General features: G+C 37.9%; 1 protein-coding gene across 6 annotated transcripts in view; it reads left to right on the forward strand.

The window, feature by feature from the left end:
• Nucleotides 1–12,015, forward strand: part of mtr (5-methyltetrahydrofolate-homocysteine methyltransferase) — an 80,728-nt gene that overhangs the window by 34,189 nt on the left and 34,524 nt on the right. For all 6 annotated transcript variants that reach the window (XR_013289238.1, XM_077551075.1, XM_077551074.1 and 3 more), the window contains exons 16-17: nt 6,689–6,868; nt 7,224–7,340. Coding sequence is in view for 5 of the 6 variants with exons in the window: in XM_077551075.1 (XP_077407201.1) it covers nt 6,689–6,868; nt 7,224–7,340 (297 nt within the window). In the remaining variant the exon portion in view is untranslated. The remainder of the gene's footprint in view (nt 1–6,688; nt 6,869–7,223; nt 7,341–12,015) is intronic.

Here is a 12,015-nt window from a genome sequence, read left to right on the forward strand (position 1 = left end):
GTCACGTCTTCTTATCAGTTGTCCCCACTCGGCAGCTGAGTCATCCACTTGCAACTTCACCAAATACAATAACACTCCTTTGCAATACATAGCAATCATAAACAGAAATTACTACACTATTACGTTGACTTGTGTTTCCCAAGAGGCAATTCACTTCAACACGGCAAATGTATAATAATCCTCCAAAATAATTCTTACACTATCTATAGAGAAAACGCTTAATGTCCGAAAACTATTACTAATTGTGGCTAGAATTTATGTGGCCATCTCTATTCACAGCCACTTCCACTTCTAAAAATCTAAAATATAATTTTGGTAGAATGTTAAGGGTTTTTTTCCATAGGAAAAGGCTTAAGTATTATCGTAAAAGTAAAAATCCCAGAATATTGGGGCAATTGTTTAGATTTTTTGACGTTGAAGTGGGAATTACTAGAGATTAGGGATGCAACACAAAAACAATATGAACCGGAACATTGTTTTTGGTTTAAAAGATAAGAGTGCACCGAATCAAATCAATACACTTTAACGTATATTGAGATACTCACAGAATCGTCTATTATTGGAGAGAGATATCTTTCAAGGAAATGCCACGTCTACTGTCAAGTTCTTTCATTATTGCAAAATGACAAGAAACTCATTGTATCATGCCTTCTCAAACTCTATGGAATAGTAATCCCAGAACATACTGAATTGAATCGTTCCACTTTAAAATAAAGCATATTTGAATCGTATTGCATGCATGTCTGGAGATTTGTATTAAATCGTCTTTTATTAGAGAGATGCACCGCCATGGATCATGGTTAAAGTAAGCCATTTCATTCCAAACTCCGACAAAAAGCCTTCATCTTCAAAGTCAGAATGATTGAAACGGTTGCTGCAAATTACATATCACTCGCTAGTCCTAGGTCCGTCTCATTTAGTATTTTTTTCCTTTAACTTTCAGGAGAAAATAATATCGTGTAACCAAGAAACAGCAGTCGGCCACCGTCATTCTTACATCGACGTCATCAGGCTCACAGGTTTTTGGCCTAAAAGTTTCCATTCCAAAATCAGCTAAAAGCGACCAGAAAAATTTGCCTAAAATCATTACTGAGTTTTTTTGAAGGGCAAATTTTACTGCACATTTCTTTTTCTTTTTTTTTTAGAACTATGTAATACAGTGATACCTCGGCTGACGAACGCTTCAGCTCACGAACTTTTCGCCTCACGAACATTAAATTCGCGAGCATATAGTCTCACCTGACGAACTAGTTTTCGGCGGACGAACCAAATCAAGCGACACGAGAAATCACGAGAAGCTGACGCACGCTCACGGCGTCCCAGTTCATCACCCCCTTTCTTTGAGTGCGGACGTGGTTTGTGTTTGGTAGACATTTTGGACCATTTTGGAGTGTACTTTTGCTATCATGGGACTGAAAAAGACCCAACCACAGGCTAGTGTTAAGCCTAAGAAGACCTTAAAGAAAATTACGGTCAAGCAGAAGAAGGAGATCATCAAAAAACACGAACGAGGTGTGCGTTTGTGTGACTTAGCGTCCCAGTACCAGTACGCTAAGTCTACCATTGCTACCATCCTTAAGAACAAGGAAGCTATTAAGGGTGCGTGTGTGGCTAAGGGTGTTTCTGTGTTGTCTAAGCAACGGTCTCAGGCAATAGAAGAGGTTGAAAAACTTCTGTTGATTTGGATTAATGAAAAGCAGCTAGCAGGGGACAGTGTGAGTGAGGGTATTATCGCCGAGAAAGCACGGCAACTTCACTCGGATATCATCAAGAGGCAACCTGGAAGTTCGTCATCCATTGATGATTTCAAGGCTAGCCACGGATGGTTCGAGAACTTTAAGCGTCGTACAGGGATTCATTGTGTCATTCGTCATGGTGAGGCAGCCAGTTCTGACAATAAAGCTGCCGAAGCTTACAGGGAATCATTCCTCAAGATGGTGGAAGAAGAAGGCTACGTTCCTCATCAAGTGTTTAATGCTGATGAAACCGGCCTTTTTTGGAAAAAGATGCCTAACCGGACTTTCATTACACAGGAAGAGAAGTCCGTCCCTGGGCATAAGCCTATGAAAGATAGGCTAACCCTCCTGCTGTGCGCCAATGCCAGTGGCGACTGTAAGATAAAACCGATGTTGGTTTATCACTCAGAAAACCCAAGGGCCTTCAAGAAAAACCAGGTGGTTAAATCCAAGCTTCCTGTAATGTGGAAGTCCAACACCAAAGCTTGGGTTACTCGTCTCCTGTTTATGGACTGGATGCATGATGTTTTCGCTCCTTCAGCGAGGAAATATCTCGAGGAGAAAGGACTCCCTGTCAAGTGTCTTCTTCTCCTTGACAATGCCCCAGCGCATCCACCAAGTTTGAAGGAGGAACTTCAAGGTGATCTTGAATTCATCAAGGTCAAATTCCTCCCTCCCAACACAACCTCCCTCCTGCAGCCCATGGACCAGCAAGTGATCGCAAGCTTTAAGAAGCTTTACACTAAGGCTTTATTTACTCGGTGCTTTCGCGTGACCAATGACACCGACCTATCCCTTAGGGATTATTGGAAGGACCATTTCAATGTGTATCATTGTGTTCAACTGATAGAAAAGGCTTGGCATGATGTTACCTTTCGAACCTTGAAAGCAGCATGGAAGCAGTTGTGGCCCGCATGCATCCTTGAGAGGGACTTTGAAGGATTTGATCCTCAAGACTCTGTTGTTGGGAACAACATTGTTTCCATGGGACAGAACATGGGACTCCAAGTGGATGCAGATGAGGTGGAGGTGGTGAGATGAGTCGAGGAGCTTGTTGCTGGCCATAATGAGGTCCTCAACACAGAGGATTTGATTCGCCTTCAAGAGGACAAGCAGAAGGAAGCCATTCAGGAGTTGTCATGTGAGGACGAGGAGGAGGAGATGGCTGCAGCATCAAGTGCGAGCATCAAGACCATGTTAACTAAGTGGAGTGATGTGCAGGCTTTTATCGAACAGTACCATTCAGAAAAGACTGTGGCTATGAGAATCATCAACATGATGAATGATAATGTGATGCCTCAGTTTCGTAAGACCTTACAACTCAGAAAGCAACAGGTGTCAATTAAGAGGTTTTTAATCAGCACAAAGGATAAAGAGTCTCCTAAGAAGCAAAGTAGAGAAGCCACACCGGAGGTTGAGTTACCTACAGTCCTTATGGAAGGTGACTCTCCTTCCAAACAGTAACTCCCTCCCTCCCTCCTCCTCCCACTCCATTCCATCAAGCCATCAACTACCATCACAAAGGCAAATAAAACGACTTTATTATACAGTACAGTGTATTTATTTAATTACAATACAATAGCACATTTATTATACATAAAATAAGGTATATTTTGTGTAGTTTTAAGGCTTATTTAGTAGAAAATTATGTTTTATGGGGACCTGGGAACGGATTATTCTCATTTTAATGGTTTCCTATGGGAAATAAATGTTTGGAAGATGAACTTTTCGCCTCACACACACTTTCTGGGAACCAATTAAGTTCGTGAGCTGAGGTATCACTGTATAAGTAAGTGCCAGTGCTCTCCCCATTAGTGAGTCCCTTTAACGTTCAACCAAAAACCCTCCCCTCTCTTATTTGTTAGTATGACTTGTTTCTCCAGTTGAACAATGTGTCCCAAACTTTGTACTTTTTTAATTGATTTACTCTAAGAGGCCTAGTAACATCAGGTAAAATATATAAAATACATATAAAAAAAGAAAACAAGAGGGGAAAAAAATTTAATCAAAGATATTAAAAATCATATAAAACAAAACAAAATCATAATTTATACACGTTTGGGAAAAAAAGGAGTAGAAAGAAGTAAACACTTTTTAACTCCTACCCCTATATAACTTAATGAAACATTCTCAAACAATAAGACTCAAACATAATTGAAAACACAGTCCTGTACACTCACATAATGTCACATAAAAAATACAACAAAACAAAGCAAATAATCCCTGCACGGACGCCATAGCGCCTTAATATTTTACATTTTGTCTGTGGCACTACAGGGCTTAATGATTTTATATTTTCGTTTTTTCTTAAACCCCAATAAGGAAGTACATAGCTTCAGCTCATCATCAAGACTATTCCACAATTCCACACCCAAAACTGAGACACATCTGTATTTTACATTAGTCCTCACTTTATGTATTTCAAACATAATTAAACCCCTTAAATTATAGATTCCTTTCCTTAGTTTTTTTTTTTTTTTTAATACAAAGGGGTAAGCTATTATTTACTACACGAAAAAGTGTTTCCATTGTTTTTAAGTACACAATATCCATAAATTTCAAGATACCCGATCCTATAAATAACTGATTAGTGGTTTGCCTGTAACCAACCTTATTTATTATTCTAATTGTTTTTTCTGTAGTTTAACAATTAGGTCTATATTTTTTTTATACACATTGCCCCAAATTTCAGCACAATATAACATGTGAGGTAAAATAAGTGAAAAATACAATATGTGGAGGCCTTTCTTATTTAGAAAATCCTTGACTTTATAAAGAACAGCCACTGATTTTGCCAATTTCAGTTTTGTATATTCTATCTGTGATTTCCAACACTTATATTATCAATAATCACACACAAAAACTTGCTCAATTTCTATACCATTTAAATAGTGTTATTTTACTACTGAGTTGCATACCACTAAACACCATGCATTTAGTCTTTTTTTTCATTTAAAGATAACTTATAATAATTTTTTTTAACACTATCAATTCCCTTTCTACTGTTTTTATTAATTGTTCCATGTTTTCCCCTGTGCAAAATATATTTGTATCATCAGCAAACATTACAAATTTTAATATATTTAGAACTCCCTCTTCTCAATTGTTATTCTTCTTTATTTATTTTTACATATTGAAACCTGTTATTTAAATAACGATTTAACCATTTCAACGCAACACCTCTCATGCCATATTGTTCACATTTCTGCAAAAGTAATGGGTGATTAATGGTATCAAATGCTTTACATAAACCACATAATATACGTACAGCATGTTGTTTTTTATCCATTGCTGTAGCTATATTTTCTACAAATTCCATCACTGCCAATGCTGTTGATCGCTTGTTTCTAAATCCATACTGGTGGTCATTTAATAAACAACATTTTTCAAAAAAGGCATCAGTTCTTTCTACCCAAAATTTTCAAGTATTTTAGAAAACTGGGGTAACAAAACAGGTCTATAATTTGACACAGTATGCTTTTCGCCATTTTTATACACTGGTATCACTTTTCCTATTTTCATTTTATCAGGAAAATTACCCGTCAAAAAGGATTTATTGCAGACATATAAGTAAATGGTTCAATAACACAATTAATAACTTTTTTTTACAAGTGACATATCAAGATTGTTAGTCAGTTGATTTTTTGTTCTTAAACTTTCTCACAACTTCTAGCACATCACTCGAACAGACCCCTCCAAGAAACATGGAATTGCAATTTTTTAAAGTACAACCAAACTTTTTTTCTTCTTCTCTTCGTGCAACAATCCCTCTTGCCAAATTCGGGCCCACATTGACAAAAAAAATCATTAAATTCATTCACAATCTTCTCTGTATCATTAATAACAGAATTGTCATGTTTCACAATATATGTTGGAAAGTCTCTTTTTTGACAATTTTTAATCAGCTCATTCAGAACACTCCAGGTTTCCTTTATGTTTCTATCTATTATAGCTTTGCAATAAACAATCATAATAATCCTTTTGACATCTCAAAACAGTGAATTCTATTTCTTATACTTACCTTTTTTTTCTTCCTTAGTTTGATATTTCATAAATTATATATATATATATATATTTATATATATATATATATATATATATATATATATATATATATATATATATATATATATATATATATTTATATATATTTCCTATTTTTCTTTTTACAAGCTTTTTTCCAGCCCATTTGTTAACCATGGTTTCTCTCTCTTCATGGACATTTTCCATTTTGCTTGATTGGACATTGTTTGTCATACATTGTAACAAATGTTTGTAAGAATGCATTATATTAGTCATTTGTGTCCTCTACATAAACAGTCAGGATGCATAAGTTTCGCTTTCAAAGCCCTAATAGCTTCTGGTGTTTTTAACTCTACTTAACCAATTAATCCGTCCTTCCTTTTTAGATGTAAATTTTATAATAAAAGAACTGCCCATTAAAGCTTTTATGCTTGGAAAAACGACCAAATTGAAACGACCTATGTGGTCGCTCAATTGGAGGGCATGTTGCACACGTATGCTCACCAAGGTTATTTTAGTTAACGCAAACTAACAAAAAAACTCAAATTCAAAAAAAACATTTTGTTAACGACATAAAATAAAAACGAAAATGATTTTTAAAAAACGAAAACCAACTGATACTACATTTTATGTTTACAAAACTATAGTTATCGTGAAAATGTCCTTCGTGTTAGTCTTTGGTATGCGCCTTTGGGGATGATTTTAAATGTTTAAATATTAAATATTGCAGACAAGTAATACACATAAAAAAACTAATACTGGAACTAAATAAACTAAGCATTTTTAAATAATTAAAACTATTAAAAAAATTCAAAATGAAATAAAAACTAACTAAAATGAAAATTCCAAAACTATGTATAATAACCTTGGTGCACGCACGCACGCACACGCAGTGTACAAGACAACTGACCATGTGCCATTCTCTCCAGGCCACCGATACAGCCCGCAAGGTAGAGATCTGCACCCGAGCTTATAACCTATTGGTTAGCAAAATTGGATTTAATCCCAATGACATCATCTTTGACCCTAATATCCTTACAATTGGGACTGGCATGGAGGAACACAACGACTATGCTGTCAATTTCATCTGGGCCATAAAAATGATTAAGGTATTATTGCACACTCATAATCAGGTAAGATTGTCTTTTTTCAACATATGATATAATACATGGCATAGACCATCAGGAACAGCATTTTTTGTATCACCAGAAAGTTCTCTGTTGGATTAAGGTCCAGGGATTGAGTGGGTAACTCCACAATAATATCTTGTTTGAAACCAAGATAGTTCTACCTTACTTGTGTGTTATAGATTATTGCCTTGTTGAAACAAGTTCAAAGCAACTTGCTTCACAGCCTACTATAGTTTGAATACAGTGTTTGTGTCCAGGAAACATGTCCGCGGCCAAACGCGTGTGTTTGTGTGTGTGTGTGTGTCTGTGTGTGTCTGTGTGTGCGTGCGTGTAGGAGACATTACCAAGAGCCAGGGTGAGTGGAGGTCTCTCCAACTTGTCATTCTCGTTCAGGGGAATGGAGGCCATCCGAGAAGCTATGCATGGAGCATTTCTCTATCATGCTATTAAGGTAAATTACTGCTCCTTAACTCTTTGACTGCCAACCAATTTCAGAAAAGAAAACATGCGGGTGCCAGCTGATTTAGAGCATTTTGACTGATCTTTCAAGGTCCACAGAAAATTTTATGTTTGGACTATGGAAACACAGATACTACCAAATGAAAGATTGGACTCTCATCATTCATCAGAAAGAAAAGTTTGTTTCTACCTCATTCAGTTTTTTAGTAATCAACAATAGAAAATAGGGTAGTTTCACCCAAATGCTCTGTTTTTGACCAAAATACGTAGAAATCAAGCTTTTTGTGAAACAATATTATTTCATGCACTCTATTGAATTTGACACATTTTTTTTCCATGAATGATGCCACAAACACCTAAACAGTGCTTTACTTCTATAAAACACTACCACCAACAATGGAAAAGTATTTTTTGATAGCAAAATAAGTTTATTTACATTCAACAGTGTAACAATTTGACAAAACAATTTGGCAAACTAATTACAAATGTGTGCAACTGTGCATGTGTGGTGTGTGCATGTGTTACTATTTACAATTGTGTGGATGTTTCATCGACACAATTTTTCTTTTTGTGTGGTATATTCTGTAACACTCCGCTGCGTGCAAGGGGACGCAGCAGGATTTGCACCACAGATTAGTTTCACTGCGATTGCCCCTTCGCGTGCAGACCCTACACTTTCTTGCCGGCCTTTTTTTCCCGGGGAGTAGCAGGTATGTACTGCAGTGTGTGTTTGGCCATGTTGCCATCAAGTCTACTCTCAGAATCATGATACGGTGACCTGGTGTTACGTCTGTCTTCCTCATGCCCTTCAGTTCCGATACCTGCAACCACTTCCTCCTCCTCCTTGTCTTGTGGTAACACCCACCCTCTCACCACCTAGCCGGATAAACTCCAAAAAGTGTTGGCACTTCCCAGGATTTTTTGTTTTGTGCAGGATATATGCATTGAACATGCATATTTGAAATAGATAGGCAACACATTTTTTGTGCCATTTCAATGTTTTCCGCGTGAATGGGTGGTAAGAGATGTTCTGATCCATCTTATCCACTCCATTCATGGTGTCTTCTCCGTGATCAGACTGTACCCACTCCTCCGATGAATATGCATTGGACTCAGGGTACTCTTCATCGTCCGATTGAACGTCCGCCTGTGCAGAAGTGCTTGGTTGTGCACCACGTTTTCCGGCGTTAGCATCGCTAGCCGGTGAGGCTTTACGACGTGGTCGAAGCCGCCACGTCAACGCTTCAACTTCGGTGTCAACCTCGGAGTCACCATCATCATCATCAATGTGCTCTTTAGCACTGGTCGATGCTTTTCGTCTTTGAAAAAAATGCTCAAGCGTGAGCTGCTTGCAACCGGTCGCCATTTACGCTTCCTCAGCCATTCTTCCCTCAACATTCTAGCTCCACCTCACGTCTTCTACTACTGACTCCTACCCCATCTTGTCCAAAGAGAGTCATCGCTGCCACCTAGTGCATTATATGTGTCTAGGTCTATATATGTGTATATGTCATTATACTAACTCGATCTGCTTGATACTTTGAGCACAGCTGGCCAAGGCTTTCCTCCACCCGTTTCCATTAAAAAACATAGTTAACGTCTTTTAACGTTTTTGGCGGCACTCATTTGGATTTTACTAAACGTTATTAAAGGTTTTTGGCGGTTAAAGAGTTAATAAAATTTTAATAATAAATTTTTATCTTACTCAAATATAGGACTAGTAAATCGTGTTTTAAGGATTAAAAACCTAACATGATCAAAATCTTGAGCACGTGTGGGCAATTAATTGTACAAAGGGGCCTTGTGAGAAACTGAAACAGTTGTTTTTTTCTTCTTCTCTTCGTGCGATTGATCATTCATTTGGGGATATCAAAAAGGTTTCTCCTTTATTCTCTAATAAAAGTGAAATAAGCTTGTTGATAACCATATGATAACGTGATCTTGAGTAAATCTTGAGCACGTGTGGGAAATTAATTGTACAAAGGGGCCTTGTGAGAAACTGGAACAGTTGTTTGAGGCCACACTATGCTTACCTTAATTGTGTTCATTATGAATTGAATTGATGTTTTTGACAATTAATTGATTGATCATTCATTTGGGGATATCAAAAAGGTTTCTCCTTTATTCTCTAATAAAAGTGAAATAAGATTGTTGTTTACTGCTAATATTGCGTATTTTTTTCATACATATTATAAATCTCTTGTCACTGACTGTAAAGTAAGAATTCTCACTTTATTCTCAGAATTCTGACAATTCATAGCTCTACGTCGCAAAGTCATTATTCTCACTTTAAAGTCAGAATTCTGAGAATAAAGTGAGAATCCTTCACTGGCCTTAATCCTTTTACGTACAGTTCCAAGCTTGTGTCACAAATCAAGATGCTGGTCTTACTTGGTGAAATGATGTGCACCACCTATTGAAAGGCATTGGATTTTGGATTGTTGTAATTTAATTTGTGAGGATTATTTTGATTTCAAAATGTTGTTTGGCTATACTATAACAATCTGCCTGGTTTGTGTGCTAGTCACAGACAAAAGCAAATGCAATACACCGTTTCACCCTGTAAATGAAACATTTGCATTGTGTAAATATCAGAAATGTCAGGACAGGTCAATGAAACAAAGTGATGTCAGTAGCCATTTTACCGTCTTAAACAGCACATTTGAGTGAGCCTGGTTTGTCAAAAAGTGATCAGTAGAAACACCAACTGTGTCAGGCTGTCAGCATGAATGTGTGCAGTCATTTTTTTTATTAATTTGTCTTTGAAAAGTAATCCGATGGCTCTCGTTATCTTGCTTTATTAGAGGCTAGCTAGCAACTAGCTGCTAAAGCTAAACAGACACCATATATGTCAGTATTATTAAATAGGTTTTTAGTGTCCTTAATTAGTGATTGAACTTGATTTCAGGACAATGTTGTGTTGCTGACGTCAGTGGCAAAACTTTGCAAGACACCACAACTGGAGTGACTCAAAAAACGAGTCAAGTCAGCAGTCATGCCGCGACATGCTGCCGGGAAGAACTTCAAAATAAAAAGTTACTGCATTTGGAAATATTTGATTTTGAAGTTGGCCTCACCAAATCAATTCAATGTCATTCAGGCATTCATCTGCAGAAATTGCACTTTGTCTAGTTATCCAAGTAAATCCCACTCTCCATCATGCAGCCCCCCCTACTGCCCGAGGACAGCTGGGATAGGCTCCAGCCCGTGACCCTCGTGAGGTTAAGCGGTTCAGATAATGTACGGATAGATGGATATATATAACCAATTACCTTTTTAAAGTAATCTGCACAACACTGGTTGTTAGAAAGGTTCCAAATATTAATAGTCATCATTATCATATTTGTCTATTTTCCATATTCCACGTTAAGAATAGAGTGACGTCATTATATTTACTTCTGTAATTCGCGCATTGCGTTCTGGGTCCATTACTTGTTGCGCAGCGGTTATTGTGCAGTTGGACGCCGCCATGACAGAATGTGTTGCGAGCTGTGGTGATCGTGTGCGTCTTTGACCAAAAGTGAGTACACTAAGTAGTGTTTTAGTTTATGTGTATCGTGTTTATTTGTCGCACTACCGTGTGTCTTGTGTGCCTTATTAAGCTCCGACGCCGATTTGATTGACAGCTCGTTGTACCTCTTTGAAGTTCGCTATGTAACTAATTGTCTTAAACACCATTTAACTACATAAATGTGTTATTTTGTGTGTTAGACATTAGTAGAGAAGTTCACTAAAGTTTTGTGTGCTTATTTGCATGTTTTGTCCCACTTTGCACGTAATGTGTGCCGTCAGTTTGGGACATTATGCTCTCACTGCGTGGCGCCATTACGCGACGTCCACGGCCGTAGTCGGCCACAATAATGTTTAGTGATTCGTTACGTGCGTCATACTTTTGAGTAATTAGCTCATGTTTAGTATGTTATACAACTTTTGTGTGTGTTTATAATCATTCATGTGCACAGCTAACATAGTGCTTGTTCATGTAAAATTAGTAATGTTGCAGCCCAGTTATTTAGCCAATCAATGTGTGCTGTAAAGTAATGCAATACTGTATTTGTGTTTGTTAGGAGTCAAGTATTTACACTCATACGCTGTATTGTTTTTCTGTTTATTGCAGAACCACACGTTGAACCATACATACATTCACACACACATAGATGATCAGACCATGCATACACAGGACTTCAGGATTACAAGCATCCAAAGTTAGCCACAGTGCCCGCATCATAGCAGCCCATACCTGTATGCCTGTAGACTTAAGTGCAACTACTGTAACCGCCTATTGCTGATGTTCCTGGATTAAAGCTGCCAATCCACATCTCCGCTCCACTATTCCTTTGTGTTCTGACCGACACCCCGAGGGTAAAAAGAGATACTCTATTTGAATCAAACCTATACAGTCCAAACCTAGCCTCTCCAACAATGAGGTCCTTCGAGTCGGATATCTCTCTTTACTTTTGGATAACATGGAGCCCGAAGCCTGTGGAACACGACTGAAGCGTCAGACATGCCCCCCAGCCCATCTAGACGACTACCATGTCAACTACATTGGGAACAAACGACAAGACAGGCATGGGTACGAAGAGGAGTGGCCATCTGACAAACAGGGAGCGGCCAAGATGACAAACGAACACCCCCCCCGCCCCCCCTTACTTCACCCCCTCTCC

The sequence above is a fragment of the Vanacampus margaritifer genome, chromosome 18 (assembly GCF_051991255.1).
Source record: "Vanacampus margaritifer isolate UIUO_Vmar chromosome 18, RoL_Vmar_1.0, whole genome shotgun sequence".
In the NCBI taxonomy this organism is placed as follows: Eukaryota; Metazoa; Chordata; class Actinopteri; order Syngnathiformes; family Syngnathidae; genus Vanacampus; species Vanacampus margaritifer.